Source organism: Panthera onca, chromosome A1 (assembly GCF_046562875.1).
Source record: "Panthera onca isolate mPanOnc1 chromosome A1, mPanOnc1 haplotype 2, whole genome shotgun sequence".
Taxonomy (NCBI): Eukaryota; Metazoa; Chordata; class Mammalia; order Carnivora; family Felidae; genus Panthera; species Panthera onca.
In genome coordinates, this window is record NC_138339.1 from 151,596,603 (window position 1) to 151,620,989 (window position 24,387).

At 44.4% G+C, this 24,387-nt stretch overlaps 1 protein-coding gene across 35 annotated transcripts in view; it reads left to right on the forward strand.

Moving 5' to 3' along the window:
* Positions 1-24,387, forward strand: part of OBSCN (obscurin, cytoskeletal calmodulin and titin-interacting RhoGEF) — a 164,997-nt gene that overhangs the window by 6,028 nt on the left and 134,582 nt on the right. For 33 of the 35 annotated variants that reach the window (XM_078452398.2, XM_081790323.1, XM_081790320.1 and 30 more), the window contains exons 4-10: positions 354-614; positions 1,366-1,674; positions 1,797-2,063; positions 2,861-3,136; positions 3,563-3,838; positions 4,465-4,740; positions 21,979-22,254. In XM_078452398.2, coding sequence (XP_078308524.2) covers positions 354-614; positions 1,366-1,674; positions 1,797-2,063; positions 2,861-3,136; positions 3,563-3,838; positions 4,465-4,740; positions 21,979-22,254 — 1,941 coding nt within the window. The remainder of the gene's footprint in view (positions 1-353; positions 615-1,365; positions 1,675-1,796; positions 2,064-2,860; positions 3,137-3,562; positions 3,839-4,464; positions 4,741-21,978; positions 22,255-24,387) is intronic. The other 2 variants (XM_081790342.1, XM_081790336.1) reach the window with 2 other exon arrangements.

The window sequence follows — 24,387 nt, forward strand, 5'->3', positions numbered from 1 at the left end:
GGGGTCCTACAGAAGGTCAGGGGTCGCGTGGGGGGAGGGCAAGGGTCCTGCGGCTGGTGGGGCCATGCAGGTGGAGGGGTCATGTGGAGGGTGGGGCCTTGCAAGGAGTGGGCAGGGATGGGAAGGGGCAGGGCAGGGGTCCTGAGGGATGGGGACAGGGGTCCTGGGGGGGCAGGTGTCTTGCGGGGGCACTGGGGGCATCATGCAGGGGGTGTGGGGCCATGTGGGGGGTGGGGGGAGGGTGTCTTGCGGGGAGGGTGTCTTGCGGGGATGGACAGGGGCCTGGAAGGTGTGCTGGAGGGAGGCTGGGGCAGGGGTCCTGTCTGACCAGCCCCTCACCCTGACCACCACAGGAAACCTCATTCGGAAGCTCCCGAGGAAGACTGCAGTCCGCGTGGGTGACACGGCCATGTTTTGTGTGGAGCTGGCCAGGCCCGAGGGCCCTGTCCACTGGCTGAGGAACCAGGAGGAGATGGTGGCCGGGGGCCGCGTGGCCATCACCACAGAAGGCATGTGCCACACGCTGACCATCTCCCAGTGCAGCCTGGAGGACATGGGCGAGGTGACCTTCACTGCTGGTGACTGCCGGACGTCCACCCAGTTCTTCGTGTCTGGTAAGGGCCTGGGGAGTGCCCTTGGATGGACAGTGCCCTTTGCCTCCTTCGTCCATGGGGCCCTGCTGTGCTCTCCAGCCCGCTGCACGGAGGGCTTTGGGGACTGAACCAATGGGTCATAGCTTCAGTTTCCTGGGGCCCCTGGTTTGTTTGCGCCCTTCTTCACTGTGATCACCCCAGGTGACTGTGAGGTAGCAGTCCTGTTGGCCTCCCCACTCTATGAACCAAATTAGAAGGTAGGGATTGTTGTGGGTGGCATGGGGTGGGTGTGGGAAGTCAGGTGTGGGCATGTCCTCTTTCTGTGACCTTTGGTATCCCATTTGTAGATTGGGTGGTAGGTCACTCCCCCCACCCACACTCATTGGTCAGCCCTTGGTTGGGGTAGGAATGTGTCCCTGCACACAGGTCTGAGCACCCTCAGAGTGGTCACTGCACCTGCTTTGGTCACTGGTTAGCCTAAGACCTGCAGAAACGGATAAGCCTGGTCCCCAGGCCACGTGCACAGTTTGAGTGGCCTGAAGCCGGAGCACTCTTCCCACTGCAACCAAAGAAATGGCCACAGGGCTGGGACAGGGGTGGCGGGCCCACGCCCTCCCTGGGCCCAGTGTCCCCTTGTGCCTTGGCCATTCCCAGATCATGAAAGTAGCTCCCCCAGCAGGGTGGGGTTCTGTGACACCTTGAAGGGCTGAGCTTGGACCCAGGGCCTTGGGAGGGAACTGCCAGTCAGTGATATTGACTGTGCTCTCTCCAGCCCCTAGGAGGCCGCCCCTGCATGCCCCTGAGGCCCCTGTGGTAAAGGGAAGGACAGAGTGCTCCGTCACCCTTGCCTGGTCCCCACCACCCCATGGGGACCGCCCTGTCCCCATCGACGGTTATCTGGTGGAAAAGAAGCGGCTTGGTGCCTATACCTGGAGCCGGTGCCACGAGGCGGAGTTGGTGGCTGAACGTGAGCTGACTGTGGCCAGCGTGGCTGAGGAGGGGGACTTCCAGTTCCGGGTATCAGCTGTGAACAGCTTTGGCCAGAGCCCCTACCTGGAGTTTCCAGGGACTGTCCACCTGGGTAAGTGAGGAAGGCTCCTGGAGCCTGCCCTGAGGGCTTCCTGGGGGAGGGGGAACTTGGGCTCTGGAGGGGGAGCAGAGGAGGGCAGAGGCCGGCCCCTTCCTAAGGCCCTCACTCTGCAGCCCCCCAGCTGGCTGTGAAGACTCCTCTGAAGGCGGTGGAGGCAGTGGAGGGTGGCGAGGTGACCTTCTCGGTGGACCTCACTCTGGCCTCTGCTGGAGAGTGGTTCCTGGATGGCCAGGCCCTAAAGGCCAGCAGTGTGTATGTGATCCGTCACGACGGCACGCAGCATGCCCTCACCATCCGCTCCGTGTCCGCCAGCCTGCATGGCGCTGAGCTCAAGTTCGTGGCCAACGGAATTGAGAACAGCATCCGTATGGAGGTCCGAGGTAGGGGGACCCCAGCTGTGACCCCCCAGGCCTCTTCCCTAGGGGCAGGGTGGGCTCCCAAGTGGTCTCCTGGATGTGGCAGGCAGGGGAGGGGCGTGTGGCTGTGACCCCCCCAGGCATCTTCCCTAGGGCCAGGTGGGCTCTGGGTGGTCTCCTGGATGCGGTGGGCAGGACAGAGGAGGGGGGTGTGAGGCAGCTTGCCCAGGGCTGGGGGCGGCCTCAGCCTCAGTGTGAGTGGAGGAGGAGCTGCAGGACCTCACTTCTGCATCTGTCTGCTCCCCTCTCTCTCTCTGCAATCTTGTCTCTTCCTCTTTTTTTCTGTCTGTTCTCCCATACCCCACCCCCCACTGTGTCCACTCTTTACTATCTCATTCTCTTGCCCATACATCCTCTCTGTCCGCTTCCTCTGTCCACTCTCCTCTGCCCCCTCCCCATCCCTGTCCATCTCCTCTGTCCACCTCCTCTGTCCCCTCCCCCTCCATGTCCATCTCCTCTGTCCACTCTCCACTGTCCCCTCCCCCTCCCTGTCCCCGTCCGTCCCCTCTGTCTGCCTCCTCTGTCCACCCCCTCCCTCTGCCCCCTCCCCTCTGCCCCCTCTCCCTCTGTCCACCTCCTCTGTCCCCTCCCCAATGTCCCCTCCCTTTGTCCATCCCCAATGTCCCCTCCCCATCTGTCCACCCCTCTCCCTCTGCCCCCTCTCCCTCTGCTCCCTCCCCTTCTGCCCCCTCCCCCTTTGCCCCCCCCCCATCCACCCCTCTATCTATGTCCCCTGTGTCCACCTGTGTGGCCCCACACAGCCCCAGGGCTGGCCGCCAAGCGTCCAGTGGCAGCTGTGAGGGAAGTGCTGGCCCGGCTGCATGAGGAGGCGCAGCTCTTGGCAGAGCTCTCAGACCAGGCTGCGGCGGTGACATGGCTGAAGGACGGCCACGTGCTGCCCCTGGGCCCCAAATACGAGGTCCAGGCGAGTGCCGGACAGTGGGCACTGCTGGTGCGGGATGTGGTGCGAGACGATGCTGGCCTGTACGAGTGTGTCAGCCGTGGGGGCCGCATCGCCTACCAGCTGTTGGTGCAAGGTGATGTCCTCTGTATGTGTGTGTGTCCACGTCCTCGCCTGCCCACCATCACCATGGTCACGGCCACACGTTATGTTCCCAGCTCTGGGCAGGCTCTAGGGGGTCTGGGCAGTGGGAGCCCCTGTCCTCTGTCCTTGTGGGAGGGTGGGGGACTTAGCTGATCTTGGGGAGCGGGAGTCTGGGGAACTGGCTCCAGTGACACTATGGTGTGAGAGGTGGACAGCCTGTGAGAGGGTGGGGAGGGTCTTCCTAAGAGCAGGTGGTGCGTGAGTGGTTGGAGGTCAGCATCCCAGGCCAGTCCTGCCTCTGAATGGGACCCTGGTCAGTGAGGCCCTGGAGCTCTGGGCATCTCCATCTGCTGTCTGAGTGGGTGGACGTGTGGCCAGGGCTCTGCCAGCTCCCTGACCTGCCCATGTGCCCTTGCAGGGCTCACTCCCTTTCTGCACAAGGACACAGCTGGGGGCTTGGTGGATGCCATGGCCGGGGGCCCAGCCCACTTTGAATGTGAGACTTCTGAGGCCCAGGTTTGTGTGCGCTGGTACAAGGATGGCACGGAGCTCAGCCGCTCCAGCCAGCGCTTCCTGCAGGAGGACGTGGGAACGTGGCACCGGCTGGTGGCAGCCTCGGTCACCAAGCAGGATGAGGGCACCTACTCATGCCGTGTGGGCGAGGACTCCGTGGACTTCCAGCTGCGTGTCAGTGGTGAGCTGCAGCCTCCAGGACTTGGTGGTAGGAAGCAGGTCCGGCTGCATCAAGCACTTGTGAGGCCAAGCTGCCCGGCCCTTCCTTTTTTCCAAGAATGCTTGTGGGGGTGCAGTTGCTTCCGGAATTGGGGAAAGAAGGTGCCCACAGAACTAACGTTTAGATGAGAGAGGAGTGTGGGTATGAAGAATAAAAGATAAGAAATTTGCAGCCCTTTTTCTCTTTTCGAGGATGAAAAAGTGAGGCTGGCAAGACCCAAAAGGTGCCGGAAGCCACCTCGGCAGGTTAAATTGGGATCTTGATGGACGAGGCTCTGGCTCTTTCTAGAACCTATTGGTGCATCTTGGTGGATTCTCAGGATCTGGCTTTGCCTTAGTAGGGTCTTGGCCACTGCCCCCCATGCCTCCCTCCATCTGTCCCCAGGCACCAGCCGGGGTACCCATCATGCTCAGAGGGGTCAGGGCACAAGCCCCACCCTGTGCCTGAGGAGGGTCCCACTGGCAGCACCTGACATGAAGGATTCCCAAGGTGGCCTGGAGTCTACAGCATGTCTGTGCCTTGGCTCCAGGTCTTGGGGAACCTCACCTAACTAAGACCTCTGACCACCTGTCCCTCCCTGTCCTTAGAGCCCTCAGCCGTGTTTGCCAAGGGGCAGCCGGCACGCAGTGAGGTGCAGGCCAAGGTGGGGACCAGCGCCATGCTGAGCTGCGAGGTGGCCCAGGACAAGACGGAGGTGACGTGGTACAAGGGCGGGAAGAAGCTGAGTGCCAGCTCCAAAGTGCGCATGGAGGCCACGGGCTGCAGCAGGAGGCTGGTGGTGCAGCAGGCGGGGAAGGTGGACGCCGGGGAGTACAGCTGCGAGGCCAGGGGAGAGAAGGTCTCCTTCTGCCTGGACATGACAGGTCAGTTGATGAGGCAGATGTATGACCGTATCCCAGGAACAGGCCTGGAGGAAGTATATAGGTGGGGGCTGGGGCAGTGATCTGCAGCTTGGTCAGGGCCTGTATCAGTCAGTTATCTGGTGCCATGTAAGAAGTACCCCCAAACTTTGGAGACGGTTGGTTCTGTGGTTAGGAACTTGGGCAGGGCTCAGTGAGACTGTTCATTTCTGCTGGGACAGGAAGATCCAGCCTGGCTTCATCCATGCATCTGAGGTCCTAGTAGGGGTGGTTTCAGTGGATGCATCTATCTGGGACAGCAAGCCTCTCTCTCCTTGTGATGCTGGCGAGGCTCACTCCTCTGTCTGGGATCCCTTTCTTTCCTCATGATGCCTCACCCCAGGGCCCATTTCTTCCTGTGGAGAGCCGGCTCCTTCCCCTCAGGGCATAGCAGAGCTACAGGGCTCGTTAATGTCTGTGCTCAGAGTGTGACCTCCGTCATCTTGTATGGTGGAAAGACAGGCATAAGGCCAGTCTGGTTTCAAGGTGGGGGAGAAGTAGACCCCACCGTTGAGGGATGTGGACGCAGGGAGGCTTGGCTTATCAGGGACCACTTCTAACAGTCTATCACAGGGACATCCCGGGGACACAGTTTCTGTCTGTCTCTAATTCTCTGCCTTCCTGAACACAAGATAAGGATCTTTCTAATGCTTGTTGCCTCATGGTCACAAGATGGCTTCCACAGCTCTGGCCATCACATTCAAGGTGGGAAAACATGCAAGGGGTGTTTTTTTATTCCTTTTTTGTCTGCTGTGCAATAAATTATCACAAAATCAGTGGTTTCAAACACTCTGATGGCCACACCCCCCTGCAGATAGCCTGGAAAAATGTGCCCCTGGCCCTACTGCCTCAGCAGTGGGACGTCGAGAGTGGAGGAGGTGGGCCAGTGGTTACATGGCTGGCCTGTGTGTGTGCTGGGACTGCCCTGTCCCACGGGGTGGCTGCACGCTGAGATTGGACACCCTGTTCAAGGCAAGCAGTGCAGGGATCAGAGTGTAGATAGGGTCAGATCTAACCTCTGTTGGGTGACTGGGGCAACTTGTCAGTGTTGTGTGTCCCTGAAACTCACCTGTGCCCCCAGACCTCAGAACGTGGCCTAATGTGGACATGGGGTCTTTGCAGAGGTGATCAAGGTTGAGGTGGATCTTGAGGTGAGAGCATCCTGGATCAGGGTGGGTCCTTATGAGATGAGGGAGGGGGATTTGAGATGGCCACATGGAGACAGAGGCAGAGATTGGGGATCTGGGCACAGCCATGAGCCCAGAATGCCTGGGGCCCTGGCAGCTGGGAGAGGCAGGAGGGACCCTCCTGGAACCTTCCAAGGGAGCGCGGCCCTATGGCACCTTCACCTGTCTCCTGGCCTCCAGACCTGGGAAAGAACAAAGCCTGCTGTCCTAGGCCCCCCCATTTGTGGTCATTTGATCCTGCCACCTGTGACTCAGTTTCGTTTTCTGCGAAGTAGTAACAGAGCTTCTAAGACTTTGCTGAGAGACTCTGTCCATAAGACCATCCCTGGTGCTCTGTGAGAAGCACAGGCCTCCCGTCCAGACACTGTGAAATCTGGCCTCTGAACCAAGGTTCTGGGGGTGAGGTAGGGAAGAGAGGGGACAACAGCTTGCTTGGTGGGGCTGGGGCTGAGGTCCAGGCAGGAGGGTCCTGGCATCAGGTCCTGGAGGATGAGCCCAAGTGTATCAGGCGGGTGGTGCTCAGGGAGTGAGTGTACGTCAGGGTGCCCGAAAAGTTCTGGAAGGCAGCTGGTGGTGTGTTGAGGCTTGGGATAGGAGGCTGAACAGGAACTGGTGCCAGGTAATTGAGTAAAATGCCATAAAGTCTACCCTTGTACAGCATACAATTCTGTGGTTTTAGTACATTCACAAGGCTGTGTGATCGACCGCACCACCACCTAGTTCTAGAACATTGTCATAACGCTGTGACATGCTAAACCCACCATCACCCTGTGTTTACCCTCCCCCATGGACTCATGAATCCACTTTCTGCCTCTGTGGGTTTGCCTGTTGTGGACACTTTATTTAAATGGAGTCATACAGCATGTAGACTCTTAAGTCCGGCTCTTTCCATCGAGCACCATGTTTCCAAGGTCCATCCATGCTGTACCATCAGTGCTTAATTCTCTTATGGCCAGTAACATTTCCACCATGTGGATTGTGTCCCACATTTCGTCTTTTTATCAGCTAACGCATATCATGGTTGATCCTAGTGTTTGGCTGTTACCAACAGTGCTGCTAGAACATTCTTACATGGGTGAACATATATTTTCAGTTCTCTTGGGGTTGCTTGGTCATAAGTAATTTTATGCTTAACTCCCTGGAGGACCATTCTCCACAGTGGCTGCCCCCTTTTACATTCCCACCAACAGTGTGCAAAGGTCTTTCTCCACATCCTTGCCAGTGCTCATTATTTTTATCTATTTGTTTTTTGCTTCTAGCCACACTAGTGGGCATGAGGAGGTATCTCATTGTGGTCTTGTTTTGAATTTTCCAGATGATGCATGATGTTGAGCATCTTTTCATGTACATGTTGGTCATGTGCATGTCTTCTTTGGAGAAATGTCTATTCAGGTCTTCTGCCTTATTTTTAAATTCTGTTATCTTTTTATTGTTGCATTGTAAGAGTTCCTTACATATTCTGGATACTAGATCCTTATCAGATAAAAGATTTTCAAATATTTTCTGCCATTCACTTTGCTGAGAGTGTCCTTTGATGCACAAAAGTTTTTTAATTGTGATGAAATACAATGCACCCTCTTTTGTTGCTTGTATGTTTGGTGTCCTAAGAAACCAGTGCCTGATCCAAGGTCACACCAGTTGACACCTGTTTTCTTCTAAGAGTTGTCTAGTTTTTGCTCTTACATTTAGGTCTTTGATTCACTTTGAGTTAGTTTTTCTATATGGTGTGATATAGGGATCCAGGTTCATTCTCTGCATGTGGGGATTCAGTTATTCCAGCACTGTATGTTGAGCAGACGTTTCCCCCAGTGAGTTTTCTTGGTACATTTGTCAAATATAAGTTGATATTGGGGCATCTGGGTGGCTCAGTTGGTTGAGCATTGGACTTAGGCTCAGGTCATGATCTCACAGCTCATGCGTTTGAGCCCCGCATCAGGCTCTGTGCTGACAGTGTGGAGCCCACTTTAGATCCTCTGTCTCCCTCTCTCTGCCTTTCCTCCACTACGTGTGCATGCGTGCTCTCTCTTTCCCTCTTTATCACAAAAATAAACACTAAAAAAATCATCTGACCGTCAATGTTGGGATTTACTTCTGGATTCTCAATTCTGTTCTATTGATACATAGAACTGTCTGTTCTATGTCAGTACCACAGTTTAGATCACTGTAGCTTTGTGGTGGGTTTTGAAATTGGCAAGTGTGAGTCCTCAAACTTTGTTCATTTTTCTTTTTAAGATTTTTTTGAGTATTTGAGGTCCCTGCATTTCCACTTGAATTTTAAGATCAGCTTTCAAATTTTGCAAAAATGGCAGCTGGTATTTTGATTATTATAGTACTGAATGTGTAGATCAATTTGAGTATTGCTGTTTTAACAACATTAATCTTCTGATCCGTAAATACAGGCTACCTGTCTATTTATCAAGCTTTTTAATTTTTTTCCCAAAATTTTACAGTCTTCAGTGTAAAAGACTTGTGGAGTTTGTTGCCATGCATTCATTTTTCTTGATGCTTCTTTAAATGGAATTGTTTTCTTAATTTCACTTTCAGATGGTTTGTTGCTAATACACAGAAACAGAACTAACTTTTGAATATTGGCCTTGAGTCCTACAACCTTGCTGAACTGGTTTACTCACCTATTAATTCTTTCATGGATTCCTAAGGATATTTAAAAACATTTTTTAATGTTTATTCATTTTTGAGAGACAGAGAGAGACAGAGCATGAGCAGGGAAGGGGAAGAGAGAGAAGGAGACACAGAATATGAAGCAGGCTCCAGGCTCTGAGCTGTCAGCACAGAGCCCGACACAGGGCTTGAACTCATGGACCATGAGATCATGACCTGAACCGGAGTCAGACGCTCAACTGACTGCGCTACCCAGGCGCCCCTAAGGATATTTTTTTAGATACAAAAAGGTGTCACCTGCATGTACAGATAGTTTTACTTCTTTATTTAAAGTCTAGATGCCTTTCATTTTGTTGTTGATTATTAATTGAACCTCTTTACTTTTTGTAGGTCTGTTCAGATTTTCTATTTCTTCTGGGGTCAGTTTTGATAATTTGTGTATTTCTGTGAGTTTGTCCATTTTGTCTGGGTTGTCCAATTTGTTGGCATACAATTGTTCATGGTATTCTCTTACCATGCTTTTAATTTCTCTAAGATCTGTACTGATGTCCCCACATTTATTTCTGTTTTAATAATTTGAGACTTCAAACTTTCTGGGTCAGTCTAGCTAAAGGTTTGTCAATTTTGTGGATTTTTAAAAATGTCCTTTGTTCTTTCTATTGCTTTTTTATTCTCTATTTCATTTGGCTCCACTCCAGTCTTTATTTCCCTCCTTCTTCTAACTTGGGGTTTTGCTTACTCTTTATAGGTTTGTTATAGTTTTATAGTTTTAAGCTTTATAGTTTTATAGTTTATAGTTTTGTTTATAGTTTTATGGTTTTTTAGAGAGAGAATGTGTGTGCATGTGAGGGGGGATGGGCAGAGGGAAAGAAAGAGAATCTTAAGCAGGTTCCACACTCAGTGTGGAGCTGGACGTGGGGCTCAATCCCATGTTCCTGGGATCATGACTGAAGCCGAAATCAAGAGTCAGACACTCAACCAACTGATCCACTCAGGTGCTCCATAGTTTCTTAAAGTGCGAAGTTAAGTTATTGATTTGTGCTCGTCTGTTTTGACATAGACCTATAATATACAACTATCAGCGCTTTCAGTGCACCTTAGTAGTCCTGAGGTGTTGTGTTTTCATTTCCATCTATCTCAAAATGTTTTCTAATTTTCCTTATAATTTTTTAAGAGTGCATTGTTTCATTTTGACAGGCTTGTGAATTTTCCAGTTTTCCTTCTATTATTGATTTCTAGCTTCACTCCACTGTGGTTGGAAAAGACTGTTTGTATTATTTCAATCTTTTTACATTTATTGAGACTTGTTTCCTGGCCTCTCCCATGCTCTGTGCTTTAGTGAAGTGTGTTTCCTGTTGTGGTTGGCTGAAGAGTTCTGTAGACTCAGCTGGGTCTGCTGGTGTGCACTGCTGTTTATTTAGTGAGCTCCTGTCTGGCTGTATGTCCATTACTGAAAGTGGGGCATTGAATTATCCAACTATTATTGTACGACTGTCTGTTTCTCTCTTTAATCAGTTGGTTTTCACTTCGTGTGGTTTGGTCTCTCCTGTGAGTTGTGCTTATGTTCATAGTTATCAGATCTTCTTGATGAGTTGACCCTTTTATCAACTTATGATGTCCTTAATCAATACATTATTCAATCAATATATAGTGTTTTGTAATGGTTTGCCTTAAAGTCTGTTCAACCTGACAACATAAAAACCATCTTGTCTGGTTGCTCTTTGTAAGGAGCATATCTTCACTTTAAAATTATTTGTTTCAAAAAACCCTATTTATGTCTTTGGATCTAAAGTGAGTCTCTTGTAGACAGCATATATTTTTTTTAATCTGTTTTGCCAATCTCCACCTTTTAGTTGGAGAATTACTATTAACAGTTAAATTAATATTTACAAAGAAGGACTTCTACTATTTTTCTCTCTTTAAATTTTTTAAAAAATGTTTCTTTATTTTTGAGAGAGAGGGAGAGACAGAGTGTGAACAGGGGAGGGGCAGAGAGAGAGGGGGACACAGAATTTGAAGCAGACTCCAGGCTCTGAGCTGTCAGCACAGAGCTTGATGCAGGGCTTTAACTCATGTGCCATGAGATCATGACCTGAGCCAAAGCTGGACGCTCAACCGACTGAGCCACCCAAGCACCCTGTATTTTTCTCTTTTAATATGTCATATCTTTTTTGTTCCTCATTTTCTCTATTACTGTTTTTTACATTTAACTTATTTTTTTCTATTTTCATTTCCTTCTCACTTCTTTTTCTGTACTCAGAACTAAGTATATATATTTATTATATTTAATTTAACATGACTTTATATATATTATATATGTTTATGTACAATATTTACTCTTTTGTCTGTCTATATACCTTCGTACCTACCTACCTACCTGTCTAGTTTTTTCTTAGTGTCTACTGTCTACTCTTAGTGGTTTTGACAGTTAACATCTTAACTTTATAATAATCAAGTTTAAAATTATACCATCTTAGTTTAAATAAGAAATTGCTTCTTTACAGCTCTGTGTGCACACACAAAGGACAGCTTTATGTTGTTATCATCATAAATTATGTCTTCATATACCAAATTTAGTCAGTTAACTTTATGGTTTTATAATTATTGCTCATGCATTTGCATTTTAAGTCATCTGGGAAAAAAGAATAGTTAAAAACTAAAAATACTGGCTTTTATATTTACCAGTGTCCTTTACTGGTAAATATATTTACTCTTGTCCTTTATTTTTACATATGATTTTAAGTTACTGTCAGTGTTTTTTCATCTAAACCTGAAATGCCTATTTACCATTTCTTGAGGGTAGTTATAATGCAACAAAATCCTGTGTTTGTTTGACTGGGAATGTATTAATTTCTCCTTCACTCTTAGGGATAGTTTTGTCAGATATTAAGTTCTTGGTTGATAGTTTGTTTTTTTTTTTTTTTCACTGAGAAGTTTAAACACATCACCCATTACCTTCTGACCTCTATGGTTTCTGAAGGGAAATACGCTGTCACTCTTAGTAGGAGTACTTGTGACAACTGGCTTTTCTCTTTCTGCTTTCAAGATTCTTTTTGTTTTTGGCTTTTGACAATTTTGATATAATCTCTCTCTGTGTGGCTCTCCATTAGTTTGTCTTGCTTGGAGTTTGTTGAACTTCTTGGATGTTAATTTTAGAGATTTTTGATCATTTTTTTCTTAAACATTCTCAGTGCCTCTTCCTCTTGCCCTCTCCCTATAAATATCCCCCATGTGCATATATTGCCCAATGGGCATCTAAGGCTCTGTTCATTTTTCTTCATTCTTATTTCTTTCTGCTCCTCAGACTGGATAATTTCAAGAGACCTATGTTCAAATGTGCTAATTCTTCCTTCTGTGTGCTCAAAGCAGATGCTGAACCCCTCTAGTGACTTTCCATTTCAGTTATACTTTTCAAATATAGAATTTCTATTTAGTTTTAGAGATCTATCTTGTTATTGATATTCTCTACTTGGTGAGACATTTTCCTCAAACATTACTTTATTCTATGAGAAATGATTTCCTTCGGTTCTCTGAACATATTTTAACTGGATGACATAATGACTTTGACTGGTGAGATAGTATCTGGGTGTTCTCAGGGACAGTTCCTGTTGACTGTTTCCTTTCCTGTAACAGGCCATGCTTCTTTGCATGCCATGTCATTCTTTGTTGATAAGTGGAATGTTAAATAATTTAACATGGGAACTTGAGTTCAGATTCTCCAACCCCTCCCCCAGGTTGTTGTTGTTGCTTTTTGTTATTGTTGCTGTTGTTTGTGTGTCCAGTGACTTTTCTGAACGACTTCTGTGAAGTATGCATTTTTGTGCTGTGTGAACCACTGAAGTCTCTGATTGGTTAGTTTATTGGTCAGCTAATGGTTTTGTAGTGATTTCCTTAGATGCTAGTAACCAAGAGGTCTCCCAGTTCTTGCCAAGGGCCATTGTGTTGTTACATGCATATGCCACTCAGCAAGGCAGTTTCTGAATTTACACTTGTCCTTACTTTATGCTTTACAGCCTCAAGGTTAGCCTGATGTGTGACTTTAGGGCCTATTCAAGTGTTTCCTGAGTATACATATATATGTGGACTTCTAGATGCCCAGGGATGTGCCAGAGCTTTCCAAAGCCCTCTATAGACATCTCATTCTTCAGCTTTTCCTTGTAAGCTGATTAGTTAGCCTCTTCTCTGCCTGACTGTGACCCCACTTCAAGCAGCCACGATCAGTAGTGCATGTGATTGTTTTTAACAAATGCCAATGGGGAAAAGGCTGTTTGCATGGGATGGCCTTCTGTTTAGGTTTGAATAATAAGGAAAGAAGGAATGAAGACAGACAGATAGACAGACAGACAGACAGACAGACAGACAGGCTTGTGAGTGGAGTTTGCCAGTGAACCACCAATAGGTCAAATAATGATAATTCCCTGGGAATGGGCTGTGAAAGAGCTCTTGTCTCATTCTACTCCCTCATGTGGGTTCCAAGTGCCAGTGTTCCCTGTGATTGTGGACTGTTGGTTTTCCAGGCTACCTCAGAGTTAGGGAGGAGAGTATGAGGATTGGGTATGTTAAAACACCACAAATCTTGATGTTCTTACTGAGATTCAGCTGTTTTCCTTGAGTACATGCCTCCTAGATTGCTGCAAGCCTTCCGTTAATTTCCAGAACACTAAAAAAGTTGACTGCAACAATTTTGCAAGGTTTATGCAATTTTTAAAAAGTTATTTTGCCATTTTTGCTGACATCTCTTTGAGTGATTTTAAAATATTTAACCAGCATTGTAATCCTGGGATTAAGACTACTTGATTGTGGTTTGTTATTCTTTTTACCTGTTTCTGATTCAATGTGATGCTGTTTGGTTGAGTATTCTTATATTTATTTTCTTAAGGAATTCTGGCTTGTAGTATTCTTATACTGTCTTTGTCTGGTTTTGTCACCAGAGTAATGCTGGCCTCACAAAATAGGTTGGAAAGAGTTCTCTTCTCATCTGTTTTCTGTGAGAGATTGTGTAGAATCAATGTGATTTCTCTTCCTTCTTTTTTTTAATTTTTATTTTTTTTTATTTTGAGAGAGAAAGAGAGAGAAAGAGAGAGAGAGAGAAAGGGCAAGTGGGGGAGGGACAGAGAGAGAGGGAGACACAGAATACGAAGCAGGCTCCGAACTGTCAGCACAGAGCCTGACACGGGGCTTGAACCCACGAACCGCGAGATCATGACCTGAGCCGAAGTCAGATGCTTAACCAACTGAGCCACCCAGGTGCCCCTTCTCTTCCTTCTTTATTTTTGTTTTAGTTATTTCCCTGATAAAGTCAGTGAAGTCTTCCTAACCTAGAAATTTGTTTCTTTAGAAGATTTAAACTTTGAAAACATTTTATTTATAGTGATGAAACTGTTCAAGTTACCTATTTCCTCTTGGGCAAGTTTTAGTAGTTTGTGGTTTTTGAGGAATTGTTTTGTCTCATCAAATTTGTTTAATTTATGTGCATAGAATTGCTCATAATGTTTTCTTATTATACTTTTAATGCCAGCAGGGTCTGGGAGATGTTCTGTTCCATTCCTGACATTGTTAGTTTAGGTCTTTTCTCTTTTTTCTTTACTAGTCTTGTTAGAGATTTATCAATTTTACTGATCTTTTCAAAGAACCAGATATGGTTTTCATTGATTTCTCTATTTTTTCAATCTAACTGATTTCTGTTCTTATCTTTATTACTTTTCTTTCTGCTTGCTCTTGGTTTATTTGCTTCTAATTTCTTAAGGTGGAAGTATAGATTAATGATTGAATTTTTTCTTTTCTATTAAAAATATTTAATAGTGTTAAAGTTTCACTAAGCATTGCTTTAAATTTATCCTAAAAATTTTGATATGTTGATTTTCATTGTTGTTCACTTTAAAATATTTACTAATTTCCTTTGAGACTTCTTTGACTTCTATATTTTTCAGAAGCATCCTCTTATCTTTCTGTTATTGACTTCCAGTCTAATTCCATTTTGGTCATACATACATACATACATACATACATACATACTTTGTATTACTTCAATTTAAAAAATGTTTTAGAAATTTCTTTTCTGAACTACTATGGCCTATGTTGGTAAATGTTCCACGTATAGTTGAAGGGAAGGTATATTCTGTTGCTGTTGGGTGGAATGCCTTACAAATATGAGTTAGGTCATGCTGGTTGATGGTTTGATTCTTCTATACCCCTGATGATCTTCTGTCTACTAGTTCAATCAATTGTTGTGTGAAGAGTGTTGAAAACTTCAGCTATACATGTGGACTTTCTATTTTACTTTCAGTTCTGTCAGTTTTTACTTTGCATGTGTTGAAGCTCTGTTGTCAGGGGCTTACTCATTTAGTATTGTTATGCATTCTTTGTAAATGTAACTCTTTTATCTTTATAATATCTCTGGTAATTTTCTTGGCTCAAAGGTTTACTTTATTTTAATTTTAATATAATAATATTAATATAAATTAATTTTAATATGATATTAATATAAATATTCCAGTTTTGTTTTGATTACTGCTTGCACTGTGTATATTTTTAAAATTCTTTTATTTTTACCTACACATATTTGAAGTGGGTTTTTTGTAGCTAACATAAAGTTGGTACATTTTAAAAAATCAATTCTGACAATTTCTATCTTATAATCAGTGTGTTTACACTATATCCATTTAATGAAATAATTGGTATGTTTAGGTCTACTATTTTATTATTTGCTTCTATTTTTTGTCTTTTCCCTTTTTTTCACATTTCCTGCATTTTTGGGTCATTTGGCATGTTTTTAGTATTCCATTTTAATTTGTCTGTTGTGGTTCTATGTATATTTTTGTGTGGTCACCCTAGGGATTGTGTTAAACATATTCAACTCCTTAGAATCATTATTTTACTACTTCAATTGGGATGTAGAACTTTTATCAATTTGTAGGTCCTTTTACTCTCCCACCATTATGTTATTAGTTGTTTTATGCACTATGTCTACCATTAAAAACCTCATCAGACAATGTGGTAATTCTTGATTTCAATGATCAAATATATTCCAAAGATTTCAATGGAAGAAGAATAGTCTATTTTGTTTCACCAGTGTATTAGTCAATTCAGGCTTCCATAACAAAAGGCCACAGGGAAAGCCTGGGTGGTTCAGTCGCTTAAGGGTCTGGTTCTTGATATCAGGGTCATGAGTTCAAGTCCTGCATTGGGCTCTGTGCTGGGCTTGAAGCCTACTTAAAAACACACACACACACACACACACACACACACACACACACACATGCACACACACATGCACACACACACCACAGATTGTGTGGTGTATACAACATAAATTTATTTTCTCATAGTTCTGGAAGCTAGAAGCCCAAGATCAAGGTGCCAGCTTGGCCATGTACTGGTGAGGCCTCCTTTTCTGGCCTGGTTTCTGTGGGTTTATGGAGAGCAAGAGAGATCTCTGGTATCTCTCTCTTATAAAGGTGCCAGTCCTATTGGATTAGGGTCTCACCCTTATGAACTCTTTTAACCATAATTAACTCCTTAAGTGTCCTAATGCCAAAATTGGGGGTTAGGACTTCAACAAATGGATCATGGGAGGGAAGACAGTTCATAGTCCATAACACCCAAATATTTACCATGTGTGTTGGTCTTCCTTAATTCCTGATGCTCTGAATCTTCCTACAATGTCATTTCCCTTAGTAATTCTTGTAGAGGCGATTGGCTGACAGTGAGTTTTCTTAACTTCCTTTCATACAGAATGTCTTTATTTTATCCTCATTCCTGAAGGATATTTTTGCTAGATACAGAATTCTGGGCTGATGGTTCTTTCTTTCAGCACTAATTTTCGATGAGAAAAATTCATGGTCACTCAAGCTGTTCCCCTACAAATCATGGGTTTGTATTCTCTGCCTGCTTTCAAGAGTGTTTGTCTTTTAATTTTCAGTGGCTCTGAAATGGTGTGTCTAGGTGTGGATTTCTTTGGATTTATTCTGTTTGAGATTTACTGGGCTCTCATAATCTGGTTAATGTCTTTTACCAAATTTGAAAAGGTTTGAACTACTGTTTCTTGAAAATATTTTTCTGACCTTTACTCCTCTCTTTCCAGGACTGATGAGATGAATTTCAGTCCTTTTGGTTTCATCCCATAGGTCCCTGAAGCTCTATCTAAAAACTCCCTTTCTTGCTCTTGTTTAGATGGAATAATTTCCATTGATTTATCTTCAAGTTCAGTAAGTCTTCTGTTGTCTGCATTCTGCTACTGAGCCCATTCAGTGAGTTATTTCAATTATTTTATTTCCCCACTTGTAAAAGGTCCATTTGGGTTTTTATATCTTGTTTTTCTTTGTTGAGAGTTTCTGTCTTTCCATTTCTTTCAAGAGTATTTGCTTTCATTTGTTGGACCATTTTTGTAATAGTTGCTTGAAAATCTTTGTCAGATATTTCCAGCATCTGTGTCATTTTGACATTGGTATCTGTTAATAGTCCTCTCCTATGCATGTGAACTGAGAGCTTCCTGGTTTTTCAGGGGGCTGTTTTGGATGGCATCCCGTATATACTGAATGGTATGTTTTGAAACCCTGAGTATTACATTTAATGAGGTATGTTGATCTTAGTAAAGCTGGAAATAGGCCTTGTTGAGTTCAGGCTATCGGTTCCTGCCAACTCCCCGTAGATTGTTTTCTTTACAGAGACTTTGCAGTGCCATTTGAATCTGTCCTGAATGTGCCCACTTAGTGGTAGGTGTGGCTCTGGACAGTGGCCTCTGCCCAGTTCAGAGTTCAAAATTTTTGGTTTGGTTTTTGGGGTCATATTCACTCAAATGTGACTCAGTGGTGATCCCTGGCATTTCTGGACAACCACCTGTTCCAGATCTTCTGTCTTCTTTTTCAGTTCTTTAGTTGGGAAGCTGGAGCTCTAGGCATGTTATTGTGATACTTGCTTTTAATGGTCCCATCTGCACCGGTGTCCAGTGGCAGAATGATAGAAAAGAGAAAGATCAGTGTCCTCCTTCATTTGCATAGGAATACTATATTCTATACCCTCAGTGTTCTAGGGGTCTCTAATCTTCATGGGCTGGGGCATGAGAGCATGGAGAAAAAATGGGGTATCTTCCATTCTCTCTCAGCACTCGGGGTTCTCTTCCCTAAGTTTTGGGAGAAGGATGGGGACCTGCTTCTGGATGTTGAGCTGCCTTGAGTGCAGGCAAGGGGGGAAAGGTAGACTCACTTCTGGTTTGGTGGACTTTGAATTCTGGTTTTTCTCCCCAATCTGCCTGCTGCTGCTTACTTTGAGAATCTTCAGATGGCTGCTCCATGGCCCTGTGGCTGCATTTGGTGACTGAAACACGGTGGAGTGTTTATGCCCAGAACTGGAACCAAGTGCAGGTGTTTTTGTAAAAATATGGGTTTTAATTTTCTGTAACTATGTAGATGGACCCAAACTTTGGCATTTCTAGTGTGGGACAAATCCTAAGCACCCTTTCAGGGATATTTATAACTCATTCAGGTGAATTTTGAAGGCAAAACACTGTAGCTGGGGGCCTCATGGTGTGGTGGGGTCAGAGTAATCATGGAGGGCTCCCACATGTGCTTCTTCCTGGGCACAGATAGTGGCAGGCCATCTCAAACACACACACATACACATGCATGCACATTTAAACACATACATGCTCATCCATACACACATGCATAGACATACATATACCCATGTACATAAACACATATACATGCTCACAACACACATACACACATGAATAGACATATATGTATTCACATACATTTCAATGCACATACACACTCACAAACATATATACACACAAACATACATACATGACACATATACACATACATACATGCATATTTTTAAAGTTTGTTTATTTTTGAGAGAGAGACAAAGTGGGGAAAGTGCAGAGAGAGAGGGAGACACAGAGTCCAAAAGCAGGCCCCAGGCTCTGAGCTGTCAGCACAGAGCCTGATGTGGGACTTGAACCCACAAACCATGAGATCATGACCTGAGCTGAGGTCAGATGCTTAACCAACTGAGCCACCCAGGCGTCTTCATACATGCACATTTAAACACATACAACAACATACACACGTTTAAACACATGTACAAAGACATGCACACACATATATGTGCACATACAACCGTACCTGCATACCCCCACATATATACACATAGACACACACACACACACAGTGTGATCAGGAATGATTTCATGACATGCATATCAAAGAGATACAGTTTTCTTTAAGATTAGTCTGTGAGGACTCCTATGAAGTGAATGTCAGAAATAACGGAGACCTGGTGCAACTCCACCTTGGGGATGCAGCTGAGTCTGGGGCCACAAAATGAATAGGAGGTGCCTCACTGTACAGTATGAAAGTTGTGTGTTCAGCTGGTTATGGATAAAGGTGACAGTTGGCTGTGTGGTTAGGTGTTCTCTGCTTTCACATGGTAGTGTTTGTGAGGACTCATCTGGTGATAGCCTCACGGGTGGAGAAATGATAGAGAGACCATGATTCCAAAAACAAAGCTGTTGGCTGGGAGGGCAGATGTGGCAGAAGCTCAGGTAGGCATGGCATCCACAAGAAGCATGCAGACTCCACTTAACCCATCTGGTCCCCAAGGACATCTTACTGCAGACGTTTTGCTTCTGGAGATGTCCAAGTCAAACAGAGGCTGTGGTTGAGGGGACAGAGAGGGATGATGAGTGCGTGAATTCGTGCTCATGTGGGTGTGGGCTGAGAAGCAGGAGACATAGATGAATCTTAAACCCATGTGTGAATACATAGATCTAGGGGTCACCATATGAGACATGGCAGGTAGACAGGAGCATATTTGCTGGAAGAAGCAGGTGACATGCTAGCCTGGGATGTCCAGGGGTGGTCAGCTATCTGGGCATGGTACTCAGTTGACACTGGTCTGGGGTTGGAGATTCAGGATTTGTTGGCATGTTTGTGGTAGGAGGGACTGGGGGAAGAAGTGGCGTGGAAGGAGTGGATGATGATGGGACCTCCCCCTGGGACACTGGGGGACATGAGACCATGTAGGGAGGGGCTTGGGTGGGAGGAGAACCAAAGAACATTGAGGCTGACCACAGCCCCTGCCAGTCACTGCATAGATTTTTGGATCATCATCACTGCCTTCCATCCAGACACCTGTCCTAGGTGGTATCAGGTCACTGAGGACAGGTAGGTGAAATTCAGCCACCTGGATGCCTTATCTTTTTCTCCATGAAAAATATATTTAAGGCATAAAAATAGGACCATTTTTACTTTGGCTATTTGAATTTTAAAAAATATTAGAAATCCAATTAAAAATCTTGTAACTCAAGGATAGTGCCCATTCTTGGTGATAGCATGTAAAGAATTCTCCCTGAAAATACCAATGCTTTGATGTGCAGGCCAAAAACCAAGAGTTCCACTGACTTCTGTTGAGAAAATAGAGAGGCATTCCTGAAGCAGAAAGTCCCTAGTGCATGAAATTGAATAATCTCATGTGGAAAGGTAGGCTTATAAACACCCCATCTGGATTTGGGGTTCCAGCAGTACTGTGGACTTCTGTAATGTGAAAACTCTCCCATCATAGACATCTTAAAATGTGGGACAGAATGTAATAAAGTCAAGTTAAGTTAATATCTGGACTGGCAAGACGAAAAAGGGACATTTCCAGGTGCTAGAAAGGAAGAGGCAGTAAGAAACTAAAGCAATGGGTGATGAGTTGGTGCACAATTGGGGGACTTTGGGTCCCAGGGATCTGCATCTGACTTACACCACCAGCTTGCAAATAGACTGTGGGAGCAAAAAGGAAGTGGAACAGAGACCAGCATACAAGGATGGAAACGTTGTAAAACCACATCATTAAAGAAAAGATGGCCCAATAAAGCAATATGCCTTGAGCTCAGGGAGATTATAGGGCACTTGTCTTTCTGCCTTGGCCCAGGTGGGTGGGTTACCTCACCACCCAGGCCACACTTAATACCACTGGCTAAGGAAACCATGCTAGATGCACTCACAATAAAATTCATCTAAGCACCGGAGGAATAATCCTACATAGAAGAGAGTTGGAAGTCACAGTAAATATCAGGATTAGACCACCTGGGGACCTCAGATAATAGAACAACTATCTGAAAGAGTATTTGAAATAAGCATACTTAAAATGAGTTATATGGGAGACTTGAAAATGTAAGAAAAAAGTAAAATAGTAAGAAAAAGAATAGGCAGATTCAAAAAAGAACCAAATGAATGAGAAGCACATTTGGGAAGCTTCTTGAATGGGAAACACATTTATGATAAACAATTTAGTGGAGCGATAAGTAGCAAATTAGACATAGCTGAAGAAAAATCACTGAATTGGAAGATAGATCTGGGGAAGTTACTCAGAATGAAGCAGAGATTTAAAAAAATGAGATAATGACAGATGTGGGGAAGAGAAGTAGAAGGCCACACATGTGTCTAAAAGGACTTCTAGGAGAGACTGGAGAGAATGAGGAAGAAGAAATAATGAAAGAAATCACGTAGGTAATTTTTAGCACTGGTTGAAGATGTGAATCCTAAGCTTCAGGATTTACAAGTGATCATGAGGAATGTAGGGAACATAAGTCCACAGATAGACACATCACAGTGAACCACAGAAAAATAAAGATTAATGGGAGGGCAGTTATCCTTCCTGCAGATTTGTCAACAGCAATGAAGAGCACAAAGAAGGCATCACCTTCGATGTACTGGGGAAGATACTGTCAACTGGAATTCTGTATCCAGCCAAACTATCATTCAAAATTCAGAATGAAATAGAAATGTTTTCAGGAAGCAAATGGAGAGAATTTACCATCACAAAACCTTGCTGGAAAAAAAATGCTGATGGATATACGTCAAAAGGAAGAAAATTTAGTCTAGAGTGAATAAGTGGGTCCTAGAAGTAATGTGATGTGAAGCAAAAGAAGTAAGTTAATAAAAACCACATCCAGTCCCAAGGACAGGGGTTTGATTACAGGAATGGTGATTGGCTTGCTAGAAGTTACAGATTGCATTAGAAGTCATTGTGTGTGTGTTCTTGTGCCTTGGGCATCACCCACTCTTGGTGACAGTGCACAAGAAATTCTCCCTGAAAATACCTGTGCTTTGATGTACAAGTGACAAGATATGCCTCCATTTGTTAGGATAATTATGGTATCACAAATGGTAAATGCCTAATCCTGTAACATGACACATACTGACCTGGAAATTATTTGACCTGGAGCCTTCAGATTCTGAGAAACAACCTGTTCTTTGCTTTATGCATCTCCTGAGTATGGAATTCTCTGTGTGGAGGGATCCAGGAGCAAGGCAGGCTTGTGCCCAAGGAATCCTGGTTTTGAGACCCAGAAGGTGGGCCCTTATTCAGTTCTAGACATTTAATTGTCCATTCCTATCCCCAGAACCTGTATTGGTGTTTGCCAAGGGACAGACAACACACAGTGAGGTACAGACCAAGGCGGGGGCCAGTGCCACACTGAGCTGTGAGGTGGCCCAGGACAAGACGGAGGTGACGTGGTACAAGGACGGGAAGAAGCTGAGTGCAAGCTCCAGAGTGCGTGTGGAGGCCAAGGGCTGCAGCAGGAGGCTGGTGGTGCAGCAGACGGCAAAGGCGGACGCGGGGGAGTACAGCTGTGAGGCTGCGGGGGAGAAGGTCTCCTTCCGCCTGGATGTCATTGGTGAGTTCCTTGACGTCTGTCTTATGCTCCTTAAGCTAGTTGTTAAGGATTGGGGGTGTGCACAGGTGACATCTAATGGTCTATTTTGTCATCATGCTTTCATATAGCTAGCAGTTATTAATTATATACCCATGGCAGCATTTTACGAATGCTTCTTGTCTTTTCACTTGTGCAAACATTACAACAACCTCAGAGGAGGAATTCTGAATATTCTCATTGTAATATGAGCTAAGAAAATTCTATAACTTGCTGATATTCACACAGCCAGAAAACCTAAGAGCCAGGGTTTGGGCCCAATATTCTGAGATTATTTATTTACTTTTTCTGCCTGAAAAACTTCATCATGCATATTTATTTTGGTAGGTATTCTGGTACTTTAATTTCTTTTTTTGCTTATTTGAAAAAGTATTTATTTTGTCTTCAATTCTGAGGCCTATTTTCTCTGGGTATCAAGTTACATATGTAAATACAGTGGACTCTTGATCAGCATGGGTTTACACTCCACAGGTCCACTTATATGCGGATTTTTTCTATAAATACAGTACAGTATGTAAATGTGTTTTCTCTTCTTAATAACATTTTTTTCTCTGTAGCTTATTTCATTGTTAGAGTATAGTCTATAATACACATATCATACAAAGTGTGTGTTAATTGACTATATCATCTGTGAGGCTTCCAGTCAACAGTAGGCTACTAGTAGTTACATTTTAGGGAAGTAAAAGTTATACATGATTTTTTTTTTACTGCATGGTGGGTTGGCACCCTTAACCCTTGTGTTGTTAAGAGTCAATTTTATATATTTTCACATTTTAAAGATATCATTCCATTGTCTTCTGGGTTCCATATTTTCTCTTAGAACATCAACTGTCAGATCTGTTATATTCTCTCAAGGGTTTTCTTTTCTTTTCTCCTGTTGCTTTTAAGATATTGTTTTTGGCCTTCAGAAGTTTTACTTTGATGAACCTGGATGTGGTTTTCTTTGTATTCATACCGGTTGGGGCTGTAGATCACCTTGAGTGTTTGGGTTTATGTCCTCATCAACCATAGGCTATCCTTGGCCTTTCTCTGTTCTGTCCTATCTCTCTCCTTTGTCAGAACTCTTGTTATATTTTATTTGACGTTTTTATGTTTCCCCACATATCTTGTTGCATCTTTCTCTCTGCCTCCGAATTATTTTTCTCTCTCTGCTTTATTCTGGGTATGTTGTTTACCTGCCTTCCAATTTTCTAATATTGTATTCTGCTATATCTAATGTGCTGTCCAACTCACTTATAGTGTGTTTACTATTTTCAAGTGATATAACTTCCATTTTTTGATTTCTTATAGATTCCAGACTCTGTAGTAAATTTTTCATGTTTGACCTATTTTTTTTTAAATTTCATTTTAAAACTGTATTAATCATGGCTGTATCCCAGTCTGAAAAAACATAATAATCAATCGTCTGATATTGTACTTTTTTCTTGTTTAGTTTTCTATTTACTCCTGTCTGTGGCACATCAGCAATGCTTCGATTGACTGTCAGATATTGCATGAGAAAACTTGTTATATGGATGATGCTATCTTATTCCAGAAAGAGGGTTGCTCTTTCCTGTGATAGGCAGGGAGAGGACAATCAAACTTTGGCTCATTCCAGGACCATGTTGACTTGGGACCACCTTGTAGTTTTGTTCAGGGTAGTCTGTCTCTGGTGGGCTCAGAGCATGGAATCCCTAAGATCCTTCCTGCATGTACATACTTGAGTTTAATGGGATATACACAATTTTTTAAAAAACGATGATCTCAAGTGTTGGTAAGGATGTGGAGAATCTGAATTATCACACACTGTCAGTGGTAGAGTAAGTTGTCACAATCATTATTGAACACTCTTTGGAAGTATCTATTAAAGCCAAATTTAGCCATATGTATGTACTAGCAGTTATATTTGTCCCCAAAGAGACATACAAGACTGTTCAAGGCAGCTTTACTCATCATATCCCCAAATGGGAAATAGCCCAGATGAATCACAAGAGGTAAAGCAAACACAAGATGAGGTGTTCATACAATAGAAAACTATCCATGCATGCAGCAGCATGGGTAGATCTCACATTCTGTCAAGGGGAGGAAGACAGACCCAAAGAACACCCAATGGATCAT